This window comes from Trematomus bernacchii, unplaced genomic scaffold (genome assembly GCF_902827165.1).
Source record: "Trematomus bernacchii unplaced genomic scaffold, fTreBer1.1, whole genome shotgun sequence".
NCBI classification, from domain to species: Eukaryota; Metazoa; Chordata; class Actinopteri; order Perciformes; family Nototheniidae; genus Trematomus; species Trematomus bernacchii.
In genome coordinates this window covers 12,376,424-12,402,231 of record NW_022987714.1, presented here as the reverse complement: position 1 = coordinate 12,402,231, position 25,808 = coordinate 12,376,424, and the positions used below count along the sequence as shown (strand labels likewise).

Sequence of the window (25,808 nt, the reverse complement as noted above, 5' to 3'; positions counted from 1 at the left end):
CGAGACATTAACTGACTGACTTTATGGTGTTTTTAGACATGTTTCCACTATTTCTTTCTATTTCTACTTTCAATTGTAACGCTGTAATGCCCAAGTGTATGTAACACTTGCTTGTACGGTAATGGGGAGGTAACCGCGCCCCCTGTTGCGCGTGAAGCGATCAGGGCAGGAAACATGGTTGAGAGCATCTCCTCAGTGTCCTTGAATTTCAGATTATCTAAAAGGAAAGAAGAGAAGTCGAGTGCACACTCTCTGCCCATTTTTGGTAAAATGCCACCTTTGTCTAATCTGGAGCTCAGACACTCACATAGGCTACTCCTGGTCATTTGTGTCACCTTTACGCAAACTTGAACTCTCCTGTGTTGTGCACCGCGGCTCCGGCTCCCCCCCTCCCCTGCTCCTCCCCCTCCTCCTCCTCCTCCTCCTGCAGCGCCACTAACCGAGCTGTAACGGGACACTTTTCAGCGCACCAGACCTGTACCCGCTTCCATCTCTGGTATGTTCAGACTCCGTGCGCGCCCTGCACCGGCTCGGATGATGGGGAAGCCGGAGAGGTATAGCTGTTATTATTACAACATGTGGCGGTTGGGAATGATCGCTGACACCCTGATTTAGTGTTGAATGATCGGAGGGACTGCAAGGCGGCACAGGGATTTCACAGCGAGCTGATTTGGCCGTTATGAGGGACGTGTGCCGGGCTCAGGATGGTAAGATGCACTTCATAAGTTACTGGGGGTTTGAAGCTGGGTATTTGTCTGAAGTTGTAATGTTGTCCCACTACTTAAAATAAGGAATGCCGTTTTCTTTTCATCTCCACAAATACAGTAGAATAATAAAGATAATTTGATTTAGCAAAATGAGAAAGCAATAATGGTAATATAGGAAGGGGTGTAATGGTGCCCTTTAATAACATTTGACTTTGACTTAAGGTGTCCCATTTTATGTTTTCTATTTACTTCATCATAGAAACACTATTAGTTCATGAGAAGCACATTCATTGCCCATTATTAACCAATCGTAGGTCGAAGCTTGATAAGGGAAGATAGTCCCTGTGTATGTGTATGTGTGTGTGTGTGTGTGTGTGTGTGTGTGTGTGTGTGTGTGTGTGTGTGTGTGTGTGTGTGTTTCTTTTTTCAAGTTGAGAGAGAGGGAGACGGAGAATCCATAAGAGACGATGCTCTCTACTAGCTTCTGGCAAATGCAGTTGACTTGCCTATGAATATAATATAAGCTCTCAGACTGAATGCATGATTCAATCACAAACTAAATATGTACATAGAAACATAAAGACATGTAGGAAAGAGAATTGATTTGATATTTGTATGTGCCCATATAAAACTTAAAATGTGATTTTATTTGAAATTTCAATCAAATTAATATAGACTGCTGAGGGGGCAATTTGCAGAGGACAGTACAATATAACAAAAACATATTAAAAAATCAAAGAAGCAAAGTTTAGTTCCATACTATTTTGACTGGTTACTCAACTGTAAATGAAAAGTGTGCTTGGTGCTCTTGGAAAAAGTGGAAAAAGCAGGATGGCGATCAACAATAAGGATGGGTATTATTAAAGAACCTTTATTTTAGTGGTTAAATCATTAACAAGTCAACATATTTCAACCACTCTTCTTCGCCAGGACTAACTAAGTACTTTTTAAATGTATATTTGTTCGAAGTAAATGAATCTTGCAAAACGTTCCACCTTCACATGTTATTAAACTCCAATTATAAAATAAAAAAAAGCAAGTTTACTCTCCACTTCCTCTGTTATCCTCGCTTCACAGTCTATTACTTGTGTCCAGCGGAGAACAGGGGGAGGTACAGCAAAGCTGATAACACCCGTGTTCTGCTGGAAACACCTCCCTCAATTAAATTTCCCACCGCGAAAAGACGGCCACATTCACAGGGAATACAAATCGATTAATAAATACTTTATCATGCTCTCTCCTCCACCCTGTGAGATGGAAATGAAGCACAGCCCTTGTGACAAAGGTGATTTATTGGTTCCTCCTGTACAGGATCCTATTCTCCTGGATCTGAATAAGTGAAGCCTATTGGTGCGGCCCAATGCTTCAAACTGTCGCTGCTGTCCAGTTACACATTCAATAAGCCTGTGGGTACAACTGTAAATAGTCAATGAGCAGAATAATCGCAATACTGATGATAATATTCCTGCTCTATATAAGCTGTAGTGAGCAGAAGATGTAGTGCTACTGTACTTATGACACACCCACAGGCCTGTTAGACTCTGTATTCGTCTTACAGGACACCTTCAGGGCTGTGAGTCACAGCTGGTCACAGTGACAGATGAGTGTTGTATGGGTGCCTGCCAGTGGTGGAATGTAACTTTACATATATTCAAATACTCTACTTAGGTTCAAATGAGATGTGCTATGACTTTACTTGAGCATTTTATATGTTATACAACTTTTTACCACTATTCCACTACATCTTAAAGATAAATATTGTCCTTTTTACTCAACGCCATTGATCTTAATCAATTGATCAATAACATTTAGTTTATTTAGGCCACTATTACAAATTACACATTTGTCCGGAGGGGCTTTACAAAGTGTACAGCATATGTCACCCCCTGTCCTTAGATCCTCGCAGTGGACCAGGCAAAACTTCTTGAGAAACCTATCAATTACTTGGGAAAAAATGGAACATCGACATAGACAATTCAAATGGAAAACAAATAAATGTGAATGTGAATGTTATATTTACAAAAACAAGTACTTGAGTAAATCTACTTAGTTACTTTACACCACTGATAAAGTAGAGAGGAGAAAGGTGAGCTTCCCAACAGTCTAAGCCTATAGCAGCACACAGCATAACTTGGCATCATAACAAAGCTGAAACTATGGCTGTATTTCTTAGCTCATGAAAAGTTAAATATTAAGTGATATATGGTTCTCATTGGATTTTCTGACGATACAGAAATATGAGGATTATTTTAGAATACGATACATGGCCGTAGATTTAACTCCTCAAAAAGAACTACAGCAGCAACATTCAACAAAAACATGAATTCAGCAGTATTATTGCAAGAAAAACTCAATGACATACTTTTATATAAGTGAGGTTTTGAATGCAAGACTTTACATTTTAGTGGTGTATTTTCACAGTGTGGTATTGGTACTTGGACCTCAGGTACCTGAATATGTATTTAGAAACAAGTAGAAAAGTCTGTAATTGTCCTTAGAGATTCTTGTGTAGAAAATCTCTCAGTTTTTTTTTCACAAAAAAAGCTGGCAAGAGAAAATCACAGGGTAGCCACCCAAATGTAAGTCAGCTTTATCGGGAGAAGCTAGATACAAGAAGAAAGGAACAATGAGTCTCTAAGGATAATTCCAGCTGTTTCAACCGGGGTCTTATTCTTTCATCCTTTGCCACCAAACCACTCAATACTAAAACCATTCTCACCCACTGCCTCACAGAGTGGCTTTCATCTCAGATGGTTGTCAAGCTGGTTGATTGTGCTGCCACTCACACAAAGTATTATATCTATAGATCAAAACACACCACAAAAAGGTATGCATTGACATGTCATAGCAGCCCAGACACAAGTGAAATTGATAGCATCAACAATGGCTTACTGGAATGCAGCCTGTGCTTTTTCTACTATGACCATCACAATAGCCGCGTTCACACCGGAGTACTTTTCCCCGTACTTTTCCCCGTACTTTTCCCCTTTGGTTCCGTTAGTACCCCTTATGTGGCGTTCACACCAAAAACAGTACTTAGTGCCGGGAACTTTTACCCCCATTTTTAGTGCCTGCTAGAGAGTTGGTACTATCCTGGGGGGAAAAGGTGCCCCAGTTCTGATTGGCTGGGCGAATTGCAAACCACGCCCCGTAAAACTTTGAAAAGTTTTGTGAAGCCGCCATTGTATTTGTGGCATTAGCATTGTAAGCATTAGCATTCGCCCCGCGCACCAATGGACAGAGACTAACTTATGGCAACACAAAAAAAAACATGGGAGCGGTGGAGTGATGAGGAGGTGTTGGCGTTCTGGCGATTTACTCGGAAGGCTTCAGTAGACGCTGCTGGGAGTCCCAGCAGCTTCTACTGAAGCCAGTCCCCAACTCCGGGGACTTCCGGCCGGGGACTTCGGGTGGCAGTATACACCATGAAGTTGTTTGCAGCCTGCCAGTAAACCCAAAGCAGAAGAAGACGAAGTGACGTCAGCGGCTCATTTGCGTAATCTTCCCTCAGGGAAAAGTACTCCGGTGTGAACGCGATTGGTACTCAGTGCCCTGGGGTAATAAGTGCCGGGGCACTAAGTGCCGGCACTAAGTACTGCAAAGTACGCGGTGTGAACGCGGCTACTGTCAGCTGTGGAAAAGGTCTATTGTCCTTTTTTTGTTGTTGCAGTTCTTACTTCTTTATATGCTGGCAGCTGGTATTTTTGTATGTAACTCTGCAAAAGGAACATAACGAACTATGAGTTATTCACATAATAAATGACAAATACTGTGATAAGAGGACCCAGCTTGATATTAGCCACAACTATTTAAGGCTTTGATACTCAGCGGACCATTCTGGGCAACTGTAACATCTAATGATGCCAACAAGTTTCAGGGCAATTGTAGTGCCAAGAAAAACATTTTGGACCCTCTGTTGCTCGGATCTCTGCCCATTTACAGCGACCAAAACTCAGTCTGAGTGTGAATAACACCACAGACCTGAATGTTCTTTTCTGCTTAATCTTTAGACTTTTAAATACCCATACTAAATAAACCATCCATGCTGGCTGTATTGGATGTTGAGTCTAAATACCATAACTATCTGATCAAGTTGTGTGCTGACCATACTGGCCATTTATAGCAGCAGATCTGATGTGTGACTGGGATGAAGTGAAAGAGGAGGGTGGAGCCTACAGTACTGGAGTCTCATTGAGGTGTACTATCTCTTCCTCACCCTTTTTTGTCTTTGCACACATCTCTTTCCTAGCCTTTGTCACGTCTAAACCTCAGACATTCTCATAGCTCCATTCTGACATTTCTCTTTCTCTCTCAGTGGCTGCATGATGCCACTGCGTCTCCAGGTCCTCCCTAATCCTGCTGCAGCAACACTGAGGATCCTGCACAGTCCCAGGACACCTCATTGACTCATCCAGCTCATCCTCTGCAGCTTTCAGCCACTGATCAATCCTAACCCACTCTCTATCAGGGCTCTCCTTTTCCAGACTCTCACTACAGACCGGGATTACCCACTGACCTGATGCTGAAACGTGATACGCTGTCTATTCAAGACCTCTGATGGAAATGTCAAAACTCACCCACGTTCAAATGTGACAAAAGGATTCCTGGTACTCTTCGTTCCTCTCCTTTTCTGTGTTTTTCCTTTGTTGGTTGGAAGCCAAAGCCATATCTTATCTGTCATTGGAGAACATCTTGTTATGAAGGGCTCTGAGGCCAAAAGGACTGAAAGATACAGAAATGTTTATGATCTGCTCGTCTACAATAGACCTGGGCTGTGGCAGGATCTCTTTTCTCATGTGCAAGCTTTGACGTGAGCTGTTGGAGGTTGTGATTAAGGAAAGGACTGCTGTTTCCTGAGGCCAGAAAGTTGGCCTGGAGCAATCTGTAGACTCGTTCTGCCGTCGTTACCTGGTCTGAGCTGCCCAGTCCGGAGCAGCGAGCTTTCCAGATGCTGCAATGCCCATCATCAGCAACGCCAACCATGACTTCAGTAATCTGTCCCTCAGTGATGACAGCAGTTTCGACCGCATCTTCACAGAGATCCCCGAGACTGAGACCATCAAGGTATGAGTACGACTTTTACTACAATCAAATATAAAAATAAATTGAAGAATTGTATCAAATAAGTTGTCAAAATGTCACCTTTTCATTGTCCACTCTCCAGGGTGTGTACTACCAGAGGGCTCAATTAATCCGTCGGCCGGAGGACCTGGTGTCCATCGACCACGCCCTGTTGGCGGTGATCAACGTAGGGGGAAACCGCTACACCTTCCCCTGGACCACCCTGGAGCAGTTCCCCCTCACACGCCTTGGACGCCTCTGTGGCTGCCGGTCTCCTGAGGACATCGCCAGCGTCTGCGACGACTATGACGAAGCCTGCAAGGAGTTCTTCTTCGATCGCTCGCCATCTGCCTTCAGGGTCATCCTCAACTTCCTGGCTGCGGGTAAATTGCGCATTCTGCGGGAGATGTGCGTCCTCTCCCTGCACGATGAGCTCACCTACTGGGGGGTGGAATTGACGTACATGGAGCGCTGCTGCAAGAGGAAGATGTACACGCGCATTGAGGAGATGAACGAGCTGGAACGCTACGAGGAGGAGTGCAGGCAGAGGAACGCCATGCAGCGTATACCGGTGGAAGAGACCAGATACCGGAAGGTGATGAACTGGCTGAGAGATATGGTGGAGAATCCGCAGTCTGGCATACCAGGAAAGATCTTTGCCTGCCTGTCAGTCATCATGGTCGCAGTGACGGTCATCAGCTTGTGTATCAGCACCATGCCGGACCTCAGAGAGGAGGAGGAAAGGGTGAGTGAAATAGTGTTTTAATGTTCTGAAAGGAGCACAGGGCTCTGAACCAAAGTCAAACAGATACTAAAAATTCAATTATAATCCTTAAACTGTAATAGGGCCTATAAATGTACGTTTTTTTACTGGGATGCCTACAGCGACTGTCAGCGAGATTTATCATGAGTGGTGTGACGGATTACAGCTGTCAATTCTTACAGTTCTCCCTTGCTCAAAGACAAAGTCACCATGAAGCAACAGAGGTGCTCATAACTTAACATGACAAACTGGATGCTCATCATCTCCAACACTAACTTTGTTTCCTGGAAATTAACATTGAATCGTATCACCCTTATGCCAGTGTTTGTTGCGAGAGTCATGTTTTATTCATTTCAGATCGTGGGAGACATTCTGATGCTGCAAAAATGTGGTCTTAAATATTCGCAAATATTAAACTCCCTGTTGTGGCACCCTCTTAAATATCCCTGTGGGATGCTGCTGCTGTGTGTGTGTGTGTGTGTGTGTGTGTTGTTGTGCATGTCCTTTTCTTTCTCTACCCGTAGCAACGTGGGATAATGAAGCCAGAACTGCTCACTGAGGCCTGTCCAGTATCTGTCAGTAAACACTGGGGAATAATAAAACTGGCTTACTGTACCTCAAACCCAGTGGCGAGCCATCAGGGCCCTCTAGGCCCTCTCTAAGGGCCTAAGATATTCTACAAAATAATATTTAAAAACATTTTTTTTTTTAAATGTTTATAGTTATATTTTTCATTAGTTTTACCAAAATAACTTGATTTAATTGTATTTAAAATAACATTTCCAAATAAATAAATCCTTCGAATCTGCCTGTTCCGTTTCTGTTTGAATGTGAAGGGTTAAATGAAAGAAGCTCCTTCAGCCTTGGTGGTCCTGCTGTAAATTCACAGAGGGCCCGCTATAGTAACTCAATGAGAGAGTAATGTCAAATGACAGTACAATTGACCAATCATATCTTCCCTCTAAATGGGTGGGTTTTGTTATCGCGGACTTTATGACAAGTTCCGCCCGCTGTGAAGCTTTTCTTGTTTCCTTAGCAACAACAACTTCCTGTCAACAGCGTAAACTCGCCTTCAAAATAAAAGCATGCCAAATTACACTTAAGACATACAACTGCAACGAAAGTAACAAACACAATGCAATATCCGTTCAAAGAACACAAATTGGGTTATTTACAGGTGTTGTTTTGTGTGGTAGAGGGTCGCTTTCATTGATGCGTTTTGCACCCCGGGCCGTTGTTTGATATTCCGCTGAAGTAAGTATACGCTGTGAATAACTCTTTTTTTTTTCTTTTTTTTTCTTCAGGGAAGGGGTGGGGGTCAGAAGGCCTAGGTATAAAAGTCACGGCTCGCCACTGCTCAAACCAAAAACTTGCGCACACACACAATTGTGCAAATCACACTCGCAATAAATTGCACACACATAGAAGCACTGGCAGTCACATGCACATTCAATAGTAATGATCTCATCCACTGTAACCGACATGGCTCTCTCAGAATTTTGCACACATTTACTCTCGAGTTTTATTTATCTTTTGAACTAATATCTTACTGCAGAACAAACACTTTTCATTTATGATGCGTTTCCTTATTACATATACTTTTTCACCTGCAGGGGAACATTTTATCTTCACACAACTAAAACGTTTTCCATCTTATCGAATGGTGCCCTTGAATAATAAATAGTATGTATATGTGTTCTATGTTTGTGCTGCATGAAAACTGCACATACCTGTTCAACAGATGTTGAGAAGTCATCAGCAGCAGCGCCCCTGTATTGATTTTATTATGAGCAGTCACAGTCAGCCAAAGGATATTGTGTAGGAGGGTGATGTTGGAGAGTTTAGTGAGGCTGAGGAGTGCCGGTTGCAGAATGCTTGATGAGTGGAGCTCGCTGCCAGGGGGGAGGCCAGCCGTTGGTGTCAGTCAGAGGAACACAGATGGACAGGATTGGACAGAGACTCTGGTTCTGATTCATGCTGTCAACGTGCAGGACTTAGATATGGACCTTTTACAGCCTGTATCATATCTCTAAGAATGGTCCTATGGTTACAGTGGAATCAGAAGCTCCTGTAGATGTATGTTCTGTTTGCTGACAGCAGTGACAAGGTACATAACAAAAGGATCAGATATACAGCGGGAGGCAGAAAGCGCCCAGATATTTAGACAGAGACACAATACAAGTGTTGCGGGATTGCAAAGAGATTGTATTTCTTGATGGAAATGTGGCTTGTAAATCACCCAGGAACACTGTAGCAGTCATGGGACTCCTCTCACTTTTACACACATACACACACACACACACACACACACACACACACACACACACACACACACACACACACACACACGCACACACACAAAGTATATTTAACCAACATATTGTTGTTGCGTGGTCCTTGCTAGTGAACTAGTTATTATTTTTGAATATCGCAAGGTAGCTAACTAGCTTTCCAGTAAGATGACTTCCCAATTTCCCCTTTTTCCAATCTGTGATGTTCACATAATGACATTTGACATTTTAGTTTTGGTAACTCACTTGATGACATTCACGGAATACTCTATTCAACTGTGATTTTGAGGTCATAATGCTGTTTAAAATGTTAACACATGCTAACATCCTTTTAATCAGGAAAATTACGCCAAACAATCTCCCCAGGTAGTTTCTAGCAGACGGCTCGGTGTGTGTGTGTGTGTGTGTGTGTGTGTGTGTGTGTGTGTGTGTGTGTGTGTGTGTGTGTGTGTGTGTGTGTGTGTGTGTGTGTGTGTGTGTGTGTGTGTGTGTGTGTGTGTGTGTGTGTGTGTGTGTGTGTGTGTGTGTTGTCTCCCAACCTTTCGAGGACATTGCAGGTTGTAAGGACATTTGGGGTAATTCTTGGAAATAGGATGGCAGCTCCTTCGAAAAGTAAACAACTCCATCTGCTGTGTTCATGTGTTGTCTCTGCATGCTCCTGGGTGTCAGACCAGTCTTGTGTGTTCGGCTCCTGAACTCCATCCACACTGTCTGGCTAGCCCAGCCAAGCAGGAGCTGCAGGACTCCTGTCATCTTTAATTCACATGGCCCCTGTTTGTTTCTGTCTCTTATCGGTTTAGGAAAACAACAAATACTGGATATATCTGAGAGAGCATGAGAGATGAAGTGAAGTTAATGTTTTGGTAAGATAATTAAAAAGGGGGAATGGATGAGATGCTGGTGGGAAAAAAAGGCAAGAGATAAACAGTGCTTCATTTCCCCCCTCCTCCTGCTCCCCTCTGTGTATATCTTTGTAATGTGTTTCTGCCGTCCTCAGTTGATCCTTACTATCAAACAGTATATCACTATGAACTGAATGCTTTGGGGGGAGCCTTTATCATACGGCTCGGTTTCATTACTCCTGATAGAAAAACAACAACACTGTCATTCCTACACCCCCTGCTGTGGGTGTGTATCTTTCCACTTTGTAAGTGCTCTGCTCTTTACGTTAAACATATCCATATCATCCTGGAGCCACTCTTATTCCCTCCAGCTGTGAACAGTTGCAACAAGTTGACGGGAAGCACAAGATGTGTTTCTTGAATGCAAATAGATGCTTAAAATATGTATATAGAATTATGGAGTCAAAAAGTTGGTGGCTTATTAGATCTGCTAGAAACTACCTGGGGAGATTGTTTGGCATAATTTTCCTGATTAAAAGGATGTTACCATGTGTTAACATTTTAAACAGCATTATGACCTCACAATCACATGAATAGAGTATTCCGTGAATGTCATCAAGTGAGTTACCAAAACTAAAATGTCAAATGTCATGTGAACATCACAGATTGGAAAAAGGGGAAATTGGGAAGTCATCTTTCTGGAAATCTAGTTAGCTACCTTGCGATAATCACAAATAATAACTAATTCACTAGCAAGGACCACGCAACAACAATATGTTGGTTAAATATACTTTTACAGGAGATATTGAATGTAAGTGGAGGAAGGTGAAGATGGATAACTGTCAGGCCGGTCTGGAGGTAAAACTGAAGTCCAGGAAGAGGGGGACTCAGGTTGGGGGGGTTCCGTAACAGGCGTATTTCTGCCCGATCTGAATCGAGCCACCCAGATGGTACATGGAATGAGACAAAAGTATGTGCCAGATTAAATAGATAAGGGGAGATAGGCAGAACGGATGGTTGGAGGTACGTAGGGCATGAGGGGAGAGAGGGATGAGGGATATATGGAGGGATGAATGGTCACGGGGAAAGAATGTAGAAAGGGATGTAGGTAGGGATGAAGGGATATAGGGAAGGAGGGGTGAAGGGATGAATGGATGAAGGGATGTAGGAATGAATGGATGTCGGGAAGAAGGGATGAACGGATGAAGGGATGTAGGGAGGGATGGATGGATGAACGGATGAAGGGATGTAGGGAGGGATGGAGGGATGAATGGATGAAGGGATGTAGGGAGGGATGAATGGAGGGATGAATAGGGGGATGAAGGGATGTAGATAAGCAACACATTCTCACTCCCAACTTGTCCTATAGTGACGTTATGTCAGGATCCCTTGGCGTCACCATCAAACTCAGTGGGGGGCCCTTTAGCGTCGATTTTCAACTATCAGGGAGTCCCAGTGACTTGCATAGAGCTCCCTGAACGTTGGTAATAGACAAGTTGGGATCGCAGAGAAATGCTCTCCGCAGACCCATTCTCACAGCGTTAGAATATATCCTCACAGATAAGGATGTGGTAGGAAGGGGAATGGGTGAATAGAAGGGAAAAGGGAAGGGTAGTTTGTGTGAACTGGGACAAACGAGGCAGGATGTATTGACGGTATATGTATCTTAGCAGGTGATGAGAGGTGTGGTTGAGGCGTGGCCCTGCTCCTGAAGTTAATTGTGAGAAAGAAAAAAAAATTGCTGTGTGTGTGTGTTTTCTCTCTTTACCATGAACATCTCACATTGCGATGGCAATATCCAATAGTTGATGAGACACATTTCCACAGTGACTACTGTCCTGACCCAGCGCTGACCCCGGTCATCTCTGGGAGGATAGCATCAGTGTTTAGATTGGAAAGAACAGGGTATATACAGTATTTTAAATCTCTCCGGAAAGCAGCAGGTCTCAGCACACATTGGTACCCTGCCTGAGTCTACATACGGTTTCTGTTCCAATGACATACACCAAAGGACATTGACTTTCTATCTACATTATTTCAGATTATAACTTTTCAGCAAAGCAGACATTTTCTCTGAATTAATTTCCATGCATTTACCGCGGACACTATAAATCAAAGTGTCGCTCAGATTCATGCCTCTTATATTTACGCCGGATGATGGAGTATTTTTAGACAGCCTCATCAGATTTGCTCTCCCTTCCCTAATTCAGTCATATTCTGGCCTGGGGAGTAATTCAAGTGGCCGTTTTATGCTCTTAATGCCATGAATTGGAGAGGGATTTGCTGTTCAATAATTACGTCCTAGGGCATCAATCACAAGTCACCAGAAAGCGACTGTTGAGTAGAAGATTGCATGACTTCAGCTTCAGTTTGTGGGTTTTGATACGTTTTCTGATTGACCTTGTTCTCAAGTATAGCCTGGACATCTAACTGCCTGGACAAGTGATTAAAGAGAGGGCTGATGGCTGTTCTTTTATGAGACAAAAAAAGAAATTGAAAGAGACACGGAGTGAGACAGAGATAATGTGTCTCTTGTGACGCCTGAAGCGGGGATAAGGTGTTCCTTTATGCATTAGAGCGGTAGCATGAGAAGTCTGGGTCATGGAGAAGGAGTGTAAGATAACAAGAGAACAAAGTAAGAGGGGAGGAAGTAAACAATAAACCAGCCCTGAAGACTCCTTTCTATCCTCCCTGTCCTTCATCTTTCCTCCCCGAGGAGATGCTCCGAGTTTTAAGACGAGGCAATATCACCTGGGTACAGAAGGAGGAGGTGACTCACATACTGTACAGTAAGCAGAGCATACATGCATTCATAACTTATTTGAGAAACTAGTCATATTATTTTTAAAGACAGCAATTAGCACAGAATTATTGTTCAATAAATATATGGGATGTTATACAACTAAACAAAGAATTGACTATTATATAGATTCATTATAACATTTATTTTCTCTTGGAGAGATCAAACTGTCTATTAATAACTATAAGGCCAGATAGATCATAAATACAGATATCTTTTTTTAGATTTCTCTTATTTTCATGTTTTTCCCTCATCTGAACAAATAAATAGATGCTCAGCAAAGCTTTTCATCATGGGGACAACAGTTTAATTCTGTGATCTTAACAAGCTATAAAAACAACCTTTTTTGTTGTCAAATATTTTGCCAATCACTGGAAAACAAGGTTTTGTTGGATCAGGATTAAACCAAGCATGTTGTACTACGTGCATGTCTTCTGCTGCTGTCTAAACACAGGCAGAAGTCTCTTGCACTTTATGTATCGATGCTGCTATATTGTATTGCCATGTCATATATACTTGGGTATTCTACTCTTACTCTTGCACTTTTCTTGCATTTTATGTATTTGTATTTGCTATGTTTGTAAATGTCATGTTCTTAATGTTTTATGTGAGGGACTGCGGATGGAAAGTAGCTCAAAGCTAAATCCGGCATATTTACGCTTGGCACATTTACCGGCTCGAGATACACTTTTTGTTATATGCCATGGAATGTTCTGAACATCCCGATAGCAATGAATATTTTAAGTGCTTTGACAAAAAATCCATTAAAAAATGTCATCTGTGGAAGCCGTAGTACTGTAAAAAGCACGACCAATCATTTTAGCCGGCCCAGCTAAAATAACTGGATGGCCTACCCAGAGTTCCCGTTAGAATATTTTTTTGCCGGTCAACATGTCCGTTAAAGTTGAAATCTTCCGGACAAAAGTAGAAAAGTGCCGGTCAAAGGTCTTCTTTGTTATTTATTGAGCTTTAAAACAAATTGATATGATTCGATATTAAACAAACTAATTATAGTAGATTAACTACATTATTCAAAAGTGTACAGTAACTTACAAAAATGCGGGAATAATAAACGGAGCGCTCTCTCCTTCTCCTGACAGCCCGTCAGTATCATGCAGCTCGCGGATCCAGTAATGAGTGACCCGACAGTAAAACTAAACATATCTATAACTAGTTTAGGTAGTTTGAGAGGTAATTAAAATAGCTAAGTGTGATGTTCTAACCTGAAGTGTGTTTTGCTCAGCTCACCGCTGCAGGGGATCATGCAGAGCTGCGTGTCGACTCGTCAGCAGCAGCTGATCTCTCTCTCCCGTCAGATTAGACTTTACTCGCGTTTATGTCCATATCGATCTGATCTAGCTAGTTCTAGCTAATGATATGACTAACTGCTTATTAAAAGACACCTAAACAATAAGCGTCGCTATGCAACCGGGTGAGGCCACAAAGTATAGCGCAGCATTATGCATTTGTTTACATGCCCACCGGAACCCCGAGGCATTACCAACAGATCAACGCACAATCAACCCATACAGGACATCTCCTTCTCCACATTAAGTGTTAGACATTAGAATTGACTATTTTTGTCTGTCACATACTATTCTTGTCTGTCACATAAGTGGCGCAACTGATGCGGTATTGCGTTAAGGGAAAACTATTTTGACCGGACATTTTGACCAGAGAGATTTAGATTTGCCGGTCTTCAGCATATTTTACCAGTCATAGTCCGGTAATTACCGGCTAACGGGAACTCTGGGCCTACCTGCCTGTCAGCCTTCCATCTGTGCACAAACTTATCTCGTGCCCTCATTGGTCATGTGCGCGTTTGTGTGTGTTGGAGGAGGGGCTCTGTAAGGAAGTCTGAAGGAAGTGGCAGATTTTTTCCGGCTGTGTATTTTCAAATTCTAGCGCACTCAAGCTGGTTTCTCCAAAATTACCTACCCCACCTTTAATGTGCAATGTCCCTACCAAATAAACGATTAAAATAAATAAACAACATGAACACTGGGAAACCTAATAGTTATTTGTGATAGTGACAGCAAATTCGCTGCAGAGGTTAAAGAGGATGGGTGAGATAAATTGTCCATGGCACAGCATACACCATATTACATTACAAAAGCTAATTTCATTAAGATAAAGTCATTTTGTAATAATGTGTAACATCGAGTCCGTCAAATGATCTTCAATCGCCGTCTTGTTCAACAGAGCTGCGGTGATAATAATAACCTGAAACCAATCACTATCTGGAATCCAATTCTCAGTGTAATTGAAATGCAAAACTAAGGATAGTCATTAATGATATGATCACAGAGTTATTTTTAAAGAATGGGGACTGCAATTTTCCTGGGTGTTTGACAAGTAAGGAAGATATGTTTTAGACATAGTAAAATCTGTATTCACTCTCCATGTAAGGTCATTTACAGACAGACTACAGAGCTGTTAATCTAATGACCCCAGGGAGTTTTCTCATTTGCCGTATACAGTATACATTATTCTGATAAAGGCAGGAAAACATTTTCCATTATAGTTCTGCTTGTCATATCTCCAGCACACAAATTAAGGCAGAGTTTGTTCTCTTATCTGTTGTGTTGCACTAATGTCCAGCTCCAGCGAGATTCAGTTTGAAAAGTTCAAAGTGTTGGTTGAGATAAAATCTCAGTAGAATTTCAGCTTATGCGTGTATGCTGCTTCTGAAACTGTGCAGAATTATATTATGTGAATCCACAAAGCAAGCATCCACATTTTGTGTCTCTGAGGGGGAGTTGTGATTTGGTGTCCAACACTTTTTACTATCTGGATTTTGAAAACATGAATGAATTTCCCCTGCAGCTCAAAACAACACTGCCAACAGTATGAAAGAAGTGAATACTCTTGGCGTGATACAATTGTATTGTAGGTCCTCCCAGTATATCATTTTATTTAAGGTTATTCAATTCCTGGGATGTGTAGTGACATAACAGGAGATGCAAAGAACTGCGTGTGTGTGTGTGTTGGAGTGTGTGTGCGCGAGTGCTCTCTTTGTCTTTCCATACACAGAGTCAGCTGGCTACATCTGCTGAGCCGAAAAGACAAAGCACCATCATCAATCATGAGCCTCGTTGGAGTGTGTTACATCAGGGGCAAAATTAAAAATGCATTCTTCATGTGCCATCTTCCCCTCCTCATCATTTCACCTCCCTTTAAGGAACACAAAGGGAGCTACGTGTCCAAGTCTGTAAATGATGTTGGCTCAGCGGTGCGGGACTAAAGCTGGCAGTCGGTCAGAGCCACTACATGTATAAGTCAAATAAAGTAAATAGGATTTTAGGCATGCTGGCAGCTGGAGAGGGAGTGTAAAATGAGAGGAAAGATAATGCAGATGCATAAAGGAAGAGAGGGGTGGTGAACCCATTGGAGGCCATTGGGGTTTTCATAATGTCTCACAAACATAGTTAGGGGGCTGACCTTACAGCTGCATATGACCTTATCATCAGGAATGTGAAATAGACCATTCAAGGTGATCAAGAGTCATACAAAAAGTCCAAGATGTTTAAAATGCTGCTCAGGTTTTGACTGTATAGCAGAGATACCATCTGTAACAGCTTCAAACCACAAGAGGTTCTATATGATTGAACTATATGCTAATTACCAACATCCATTAAATCACTGAATCCATGTGTGTGAATGTACATGCACTAATAATTAGTATTCACATGTATTTCCTGTGTTTATGTCTGCGGGCCGTTCGACCGTATCAGTGTGGAGCAGATACCATGCCTATTGCGGCCTATCTGGTTACAAGCTGTATTCCCCCTGTCTGATGTGCTGTATGGCTGCCAAGTGGGATTATGGGAGAGAACAGCAAAGTATGAGGTGTTTATCCAGACCTTGCCAGAAAGGGATTGAACAGCACAGCACAGCATAGAGGAGCACAATATGGAGGATAACCATCTTACATCTGGTGTTTTAGTGATGGCTGTTTGTGTTACAGTGAAATAGTGATTGCGCAGTTTACATTGTGCTTGATAAATTACCGTTATGACCTTTTAAGCAAAATGGACATACCCAGATATTCATCCTTTTTTTTTTTACAAGTTACTTTGTGCTTCTTTAAAGATCATCATTAAAAATAAAGCAAATAAGGACACAAAGTTCAATAAATGTCAGCCATCATTCGTAGTCGTGAAGTTCTGCCAAAAAGGAAAGAAAGGTGTAGGAAAAGTGTGTCTTTATAAGGATTTAAGGCCAGTGGGCTGAATCTGCACCCTATTGGTGAAGCCAAAATAAGACTTAACACAACAAACCAGTGACGCTGTTCGCCCACAAAGAAAAAAATTCAGTTCTAAAGAAAATGTGGAAGTTTGCTGAAACAACTTAATCATTTATTGTGTATCCTGATTTAACAAATAATGACATACAGTGATCCCAATATAAGCTGGATTGTAAAGGACACGTGGTTTTTGTGCTAAAAAATTGTTTGCCAAGGAATGTTGAGTTTCTCTTTGGAGGAGAATTTGTATTATGACAAACAACATTGAACAATATTTGTTCTGACCTGAGACACATAACATATTTCGTAGTTCAGTATGAGGACACTGCTCGTTTCTTAAAGACAGGCAAAAACAAAATGAGCTGGTAATGTTCTTCATGCATTCGTCTAAATGTTGTGTGTATTTTATGTTTGGTCAACGTTAATGTAGATTTTATGAATCTTAAAAGCTCAAGCATGCGGCATCCTTTTTGTTAACCTTTTATTACACCCTGGGCGTAAGTTATTCCATCAGTTAAAGTTGGAAGAAATGCTGTGTAACCGAAAATGTGCATAAAGAGCTCAGAATGCCAGCGACAGAATACCTTAAATCCCTCCATGTTTTGATAGTTGGACAGCCCCGATTTTGGAGGTCTCCAAGTGTAGAGGTCCGTGATTGTTGACATTTGGAATGGGCCTGTAGCTCTCTGTGGGCACTAATGAGTGATTGGGAGCAGCTGTGGAGGCAGCAACAGATCAGGGCTGATTAACACAGGTGTGCTGGACGGTTAGCACAGTGAGGACACCTATTGGGCAGGTGAGGAATTACACAGACAGGGAAACCAAAAAACACCACAGAGAGAAGTACTGAGAGGAGGAAAACACACACGCCAAAGCAGCGGCAGCTTTAAACCCCCAAGATTATATACTGAGCAGCAGGTGCCCCCCCTCCCCTGCTGAGTAGCCCTCTCTGATCCCTGCAGGGCATCTCAATCCTATCCTGCCTGGAAAAATTCAAACACACTGCAGCTCCACCCCGACACAGCGCACCCTCTGTACCGTACCACAGCATTCCCACAGTATGTGCAGCTTGAAGAGCCAGCGCCAGATCTGTGTTTGTGTGTGTGTACGTGTGTACTGTATGTGTGTGTGTGTGTGTGTGTGTGTGTGTGTGTGTGTGTGTGTGTGTGTGTGTGTGTGTGTGTGTGTGTGTGTGTGTGTGTGTGTGTGTGTGTGTGTGCGTGTGTGTGTGTGTCTCAAGCACCTACTGTATAACATCTTGAATTTGATGAGACACTAAAACACTCAGGAATATTGGATGAGAAACTTTAACAATGCTGGACTGCTTTGATGCATTTTGTAGAAGAAACGCAGAGTCCTCGATTAGTGCATTGTGTACGTGTTTGTGGGTAGTTTGTGTATATGTGTGTGTGTATGTGTGTGTAACCTCCTGACAGAGGCAGAATAGAGACTCATGGAGTGTGAAGGGAACCCTATTCTTCAGATGTCAGCTAATCTTTTCTTCTGCAGCTGATCTTGTAATCCCTATCCTTCTACACCGCTCAGCCACCTACCATCTATTGTCCTCTTTTCTATCTATCTATCCTCCCCGCCATTCCTCAGTCATTTTTCTCCATTAGTGTGTTTGCGCGTGAACAGGCTGTTGGTCATTGTCAGTGATAGGAAACTCAGCAGCCTGCACAGCAGCCTCATATGGAAAGGAAACTACTCCACACTCTGCTCAGTGTACAGTGTCAGTGGAGTCACTGGACATGTCTTTAATCATGACACAGTACATATCAAGTTATTGAATGGCTGCAACTGAGCTCTTAAATAAATACTTTAAGCAGGAATGCACCAAAATGATCCATTGTAAATGTTTTTGTTTTTACATGTGTTTTAATAGAAAATCCAAGTCTTAATTATAGAGGCTTTTGCTCAATACGTACCAAAAACAGGAATTTTAATAAAACTTGAAACACAACCTACTAAGGCACCCTACTTCTCTGGTTTTAGCGAAAATGTATGTGTTTATTAAGTAGTGAACACACAACTGTATAATTGAGTCTTCGATGATACTGCACGTTGTGTGAGAGTTTCATGTTTTGATATAGTTTTGCTGTTGTTTTTCACGATAGTGAATGGAAACCACTATGAATTCTGGGTTGTCACGGCCATCTTTGGAGGATAGTGTTTACTATATCATAGGCATCAGCCTTCAATATCTATCAGTTTTCCCTGGTCATCTGTCAGCTGTTTTGAAAAAAGTGCGCAAAATATAAATGCCCTTACCAAGAGAAGCTCCGGGCAGAAACACAGGTGCATTATTTAAAAAATAAATAAAGTTATTAAAGGGAGGCGTGTGGTGCAGTGGATTGTGCGTTGGTGTTCGGGTCACATGTTCAAACCCCACTGCAGTCAGCATGTCGTTGTGTCCCTGGGCAAGACACTTCACCCAAAATTGCTCCTGTGGGGATTGCCCACAGTATTGAGTATGTAAGTCTCTTTGGATAAAAGCGTCTAACAAGTGACATGTAATGTAATGTAATTAATGACATCTGTACTTATGAATTAAGATAACAATGTAAAGTACTGTTATTGATTTTGTCGCCTTTCTTGTGTCTACACCTGACAGCAATTTCAAATTGCCCATGTCAAGTTAACAAACGGTTTGATACAGGACCTTCAAATCTAAAGGTTTATAATTGTATAGTATACGATAATATTTAGAGTCATCCAGACAGAGGTAACATGGCTAACTGAACTGAATGCTGACAAAAAGTCAGCTTATCATTCATAATAAGTCTACCACTATATTCATATATACTACAATATTTAATGTTTTAAATACTTTCACTACCGTGGTTTGTGTAAATGTAAATAAGCAAATCTCTGCACCTGGAGTAAACAGTCAGCAGATGTTTGCCATCCAACACATTCAGCGTCTATTGCTGATGTTTGCTACGCCTACTGTACCTCGTTTCCATGTTAGCATAAAATAATTAAATGTAATCCCATGGTCCTTTATTTGTTTTCCTCGTTGTTTATAGGAGTGGCTGTAAAAGCCAGCGACATGACAGTGCCTACCGACAATGTTTAAATAGTTTAAAGTGGAAAAGTTTGTCGCTAGTCTAACAGGTAATTTGCTGGTATCCTCCAATGATGGTCAACTTGCTGTTCATGAAGTCTTACATAATTCCCATTCCCTATTCTCGTTTACTTAAATTCATCAAGATTTGTTTTGTGTTTTGGCATTGTTCGTAGTGTGGAGGCATGAAAGACAAACATAGTTTTCTTCCCAAATTCAGGATAACATAGAATGAGTAATTGATACAAATGGTCATATTGTGACTGAAGTATGTACTCTTTCAACATGCACTGAGCAATCGTGCATACATGCATCCATCAGGTTACAGGAGACTGTCTTAATGATGGATGGAAGTGTCAAATGATACGACCCCTTTAATAATCCATGACTAGTGAACACACTGCTTGATGTACAGTATTTCAGCGAAGGCCAGGTGGCGTTCATCCACAACCCCTGAGTCTTTCTCCGGGTTCCTTTGTCTCTGTCACTGCCAGCCGCCCCTTCACTCCTCCCTCTCCTCTTTTTCCTAGAAGCTTAAAAGTGAGTGCAAGGTCAGTGCAGCAGCATTGAGCATCGGACCGTAGTTGTGGAAAGTATATTGAAGGTCTACTGCAAGGTAAAGCTTATTGATGGGCTGAATCTTTTGTTCCCTTTTCTACCCAAACCCTTTCATGCGGTAGGATCATCATGGGGGGCTTTTTCTTTACCTGATTGGGAGAGAGATGAGAGACAGCTGTTGAGTTAGAAACATGCTGAGACGGAGCGAGGGACTGAAATTAAAAGTTAGAACAAAACCCCAGGGAGCATTTTTCTAAGTACGATAACAACATTTTGCATATACTGGGGTTTATAGTCATGTAGGGGTTAGAGAAGCACACATCCACATAGCTGCATATACTGTACTGAGAGTCGGCCTAATTACCAGACAGTGAGAAGAAGAGCTTTATCTGATCCAGGAGTAGAAAGAAAACACATTCATAATTCAGAGCTTTAGAAGCCTTATCTTGTCTAACAATAAAGAGACACATTTACACTTCAAACCCCTGGAACACAGTGACCCTGCTGTGGAAGCATCAAGCAGCTGTTAGTAATGGGTCACTCTCACAGGGTGGATGGGAGGCTGTCAACAACAATGTTAAACTCAATTAGTTCTGGCAAAAACGCAAGATGCAAGTATGCTCGGATAATAATAGTTTTAAAGACACCGAAAAAAGCTGTGTATTTATTTCTTTGTCAGTACTGAATTATGAACTGCTACATCAGTAAAGTCATGTTTTTGTTTATGTTTCAATAGATGTTATTGTAATCCAATTGTATAGAAATCTATGGGAAAATGATCCTAAGTCACACTTGATTCATTACCTCAACAAATATTTTCCGAATGAGTTTGGTTTCTCCATCACTATTTTTAGGTCTTAGGCTATATTCCCATTTTGTAAATAATAGTCCCCTTCAGAGTAAAATAGTCAATTAATATGAAGGAAGTGGTTACCTTTTGTTTGAAAATGGACATTTACAATGTAGTCTAGTCTTTGTGTTGTCTGTATTTTTGCCTGCGTTTCATCCTCTCCTGTGACTTCTAGTTTCAGAAAAACAAGATGGCGGGTTTTGTGTCAGTTTGTGTGTGTTTGTGTGTGAAAGGCAAGTATACTTTGAGGCACTAATTCCATCGCTCTGACCATCTGCCCAGCCATTAACGCAAACATCAATGTAACACCCTGAAAATGATCCTAATCATGCAAATAATGCCAGATGGTTAATCACGGAGGTGACTGCAAAAAACCATCCAATTACACTGCAGAGTTAGAGCCAACATTAGCTTGTCAATATGGGGATTCTTCAGTGTCTGCTGCAATACTGTAAAATGCAAACTGGAGGTACATCTTTCTGTGTGTGTGTATCAGTTGCCCTTTATGGTCTTGCTTGGTCACATTTTTTAAATAGTTTGTCAGCCTGTTTAATTATTCTGCCTTGAGGTTTCGTTGATTTACAGGCAGGTTAATGGTAGATTGACCACCTCCCTTTTTGTGGGATTCTGCAGGAGTCGTTTTTTGGCATGTGGTCACTTCATATGTCCCTAGAAAGCTCTGTACGCTCCTTGTCTTTTGTCCTCATTTGACATTGAGAGGTGTTAATGCACGGCCGGTAATGTGAAACACCATGTGAGACAGCTGCTTGGGTGAACAGTTTAAATGAGCTTCGCTGACTTTGGTTCCAGAGGGAGTCGTACAGAGGAGATAAGGTCATGGAGATGGTGGGTATTGTGGGAAGTGTTGTGTGAATCTGTGTGTGTTTGAAAGAGTGAGAGACAGAAGTAGAAAGCTAAAAGAAATGGCCTATCAAGCAGAGGAGAAGGACAGTGTCGCAATGCCCTGATGGGGCTAATGTCAGAGAAAGAGCAGGGAGGAAGGTAATAAATTAGATAGCGCACGTGAGAGACAGAACATGTGAGGGAGGAACTATCTGAAAGATTGATACAGGATGAACCAGAATACTCAGCAGGACTGGACATCAGAGGAAAAAAGGAAAGATTACGGCGTGATAGCAGTGTGTCATTTTGAGTCAGAGATTTATTTTAGTGGTAATTCTAAGGGAGAGATCCTTTAACTATTGCTTTGTCCTTTTGTAAAGATCATCTGCTTGAGAACCCTTCCCCAGTCTCTATTTCAGGTTATTTGGAGAAAATGTGGATCCCAGGTTTTACTTTGTGGGCTGCTGCACTGCTGTCCTGGAGCCAAATTCAATAATTTAAGTTGAATACGCATTACAAACAAGGAGTGAGTGATGAATTCATAAAATTCCTCTTTTATTATCATGTCAAACTGAATGTAGAATCTTTAGAACTTGATTTGTCTTATAGTGTGTTTGTTTTAAAGCTGTACTAACCAATCTTTTTTGTATATAATATACTGTATAAATCCCTATTTTTCATTTGCCATGTCCCTTGAGAGAATTATCTTTTGACTCTGCCATTAGCCTCCAATTTATTTATAGCCATTTATAGATTATGTTCGGCTGTTTTAAACCTTGTTTTGAGGTGCTGCCAGCCGCTGTTATTAGTTTAAAAAGCTGATAAAATCACTGTTTGTAACCTTCACTGCATCAAGTGGCAGACGGATAAAGTAGATGGTGGAAATAGTGGAGCACTTAGCAGCCTGTTATTTCCCTCAGGAGTCAGTGGATGGGAGGATTAAAAGAGTTTAAGAACCTGAACGTGAGTGGATTTACCTTCATATGTCAGGTGGTCAGAAACATGACTCCAAAGGAATGCTAATGTTGCTTCAAGACTGCCGAATCTTAACAACTTCAATACTGTATAATGTCAGATGTGCAAGAGTGAGACTAGTTTGTAGTATTCCTTGCCATACAGGCAAGGAATATTATTACACAAGAAATATTTTTTTCAAATATAGTTCTTTATCATTAACTTTTAGAATGTTAGCCATTTACAAGTGTTCATTTACAAGAGTTTGTTGTAATGATGGATTAGAAAATGAATTGGTGCTGATTCATGAAACCCTTTGTGTAGCAGCACAAACCACACCTTATTATTTGAATTTACCTTTCTCTTACCCTAACCCTAACCCAATTAGAAGGATGAAAAAAATGTAATGAAGCACTGAGAAAAATCTGCTTTGTTTGCTTGTGTTCAACATTTAGCTCTCACCGCATACTTCAGGGGCAAATACAACACTTGTGCACTTTAATTGACCTTTTAATATTACCAGAAAGCTTTTTTGTTTGGTCATAAAAAGGCACTTGGAATATTATTATGCGAAATGGTAGCCACATTCAAAACATGATAATGTACATTAGCTTTTGTGTTGTGTTCCAGTCAATACAAAGACTTGCTGTTTAGCAGAGTATATTCCAAATTGAAATACTAATGAAGATCCAAAGTGTTGCATACTGTATGCAAGGCAGAATATTTAGAAAATGTGAAAAAAATGATGCACATAACTCTAGAATATATCCGGGAGATGGATTGTTGCAGCCATATAGAACCAGGGGCCTTGGGTTTGAATATTTAACTAAAAATCATATAAATCTTCATGCTTTCATAAAAACTGTTTCAAGATGGAGAAGGTCAATGTTTTGTACTGTAGCACAAAAGTTCTGAAAAAACCTCTGAACCCTCAGAACCGGCAATCTTACAAAGTTAATAACCCACTGTTGACTGAGTGGAGCTTTTAGCATCTCTAGAGCGAGATATTTTCTTCAAGAGTTGGTGGATTGCAAAACAGAATTAACGGTGCTTTTTCCCCTGACCTGTTTGCCTCACTTAAAATAAAACTCTATTGCGGACCACACAAAAGAAACGAGGGTGCCCCAAAAGGTCGGTTTTGCTTTCAAGCGGACTCTGTTTGGGTTTGTTTGTGGTGTGAAAGTAAACGAACCAACCAGGCTTCTTTAATAGCAGTAATGATTTTGGCAGAGTCTATAATGGGCTATAAAAGATGCTGCCATGACCAGTGCAGTTTTAATACTGTAAATATGGATGCAGAGTATATACATCCCAGTACTTCTGCTATTATCACTACGACCGGCATCACCTTAAACTCGCACACAGTGGAAAAAAGCAATTTATTTAAAGGGCCCATGTCATGGCCATTTCCACTGATCATAATTACATTGTTGAGGTATACTAAAATAGATTTATACTGTGCAATTTTCCAAACTCACATTGGTTTCGCATACAGCATCTCTGTCAAGCATGTGTATTCAGCAGTATTCACTTTCTCCACTAAACGACTCGTTGGAGCTCTTGCCCCCCCCTCCCTGTGAGCCTAGTGTGCTCCGATTGGTCAGCTCGGCCACTCGTTCTGATTAGTCAACCACCAGAGAGGCTGCACCCATGTCAGTGCTTTTCCCGGCTGCTCTCAGCGTAACATCAGTCTTATCATGGCGTCGGTACAGCGGTATATTTTATATACATATATATTTTTAACTGTTGTTATAGAAGAGTGTGACGGCCCCAGGGCCTTTGTCTTACGATGGGGTGGAGCTGAAGCGGCTAATCAGCACGATCACGGACACCTCCGGACACTACGGCCCCAGTCTCTCTCCAAAGCGGCTGCAGGAAGACTAACTCTGCGATCCTCTCAATCACCTGTCTCTGCATTTACCACAATAAATGTGCCGTGGTTTTGTAAACTCGTGTATGTCTCCTTGTCTTTCCGTTGTGGCCTACGAGCTACTCTCATAACAAAGAGTAAGTTATTTTTACCCGTTATAAACTACTACTGTTTGATGAGAAATCAAATCATGGTTTGCTATATATGAATTCAGGGAAGAAAGGATAGGCCTACTAAGTATTTCCATTAAACTTTATTTTTAGAAATGTACAAAATGAACATAAATATACATATATACACGGTATATCATCCATTCCTCCTCCTCTTGCCTGCGCACAGCCGGTGCGGTGCGGTGCCTTTTAGCACCCTCAGTAGTAGTAGAATCCCTTCCCCGTCATGGATTGTCCGCCAGGATCTGGCTGGACGAAATCAAATGCAAATCACAAAATATTAGAGAAACTTAGTTGTTTTAGATTCGTTAGTAGTAGTTGTGTAATGAACAGCTTGCCTGCTAATATGCTAACCTAGCTTTGTTTACCTTGGTAGCTAACACGATATGAACGTTAGCTTGGAGGAAAGGCAACTATAATGCAGTGTAATAAAACTACTATGAACAAAAGCTAGTGGTTCATATTAGGCTAGCAATAACGTGTTTATAATTGCAATCGTATACGGGTATTCTGCTACCATACAATGTAACTTGCATGAATACATTGTTTTGCGCTAGCATACAGCTAGCCTCGTTAGCTACATGCAGTATATGTACGGTCACAATGTACGGTAAACCGGAGTATACTGTATGAGTATTCCGTGTGTGTGACTGCAGACATTCTCCTGCCATGACAAACATGTAAGGCCATCTGCTGACATTGTAGTTGATATATTTAAACGCTAGCAACGTAGCATCACAAAAATGTTTTTCTGACCAAAACTAGTGCTCCGTGTGTTAGATCGCT

At 41.5% G+C, this 25,808-nt stretch overlaps 1 protein-coding gene across 1 annotated transcript in view; it reads left to right on the top strand.

Annotated features, from left to right (window-relative positions):
* The first annotated feature begins 478 nt into the window (after nucleotides 1-478).
* Nucleotides 479-25,808, top strand: part of kcng4a (potassium voltage-gated channel, subfamily G, member 4a) — a 31,345-nt gene continuing 6,015 nt past the window's right edge. The window contains exons 1-3 of the mRNA XM_034141204.1: nucleotides 479-707; nucleotides 5,023-5,771; nucleotides 5,872-6,513. Of these exons, the coding sequence (XP_033997095.1) occupies nucleotides 5,664-5,771; nucleotides 5,872-6,513 (750 nt within the window). The 5' untranslated portion in view covers nucleotides 479-707; nucleotides 5,023-5,663. The remainder of the gene's footprint in view (nucleotides 708-5,022; nucleotides 5,772-5,871; nucleotides 6,514-25,808) is intronic.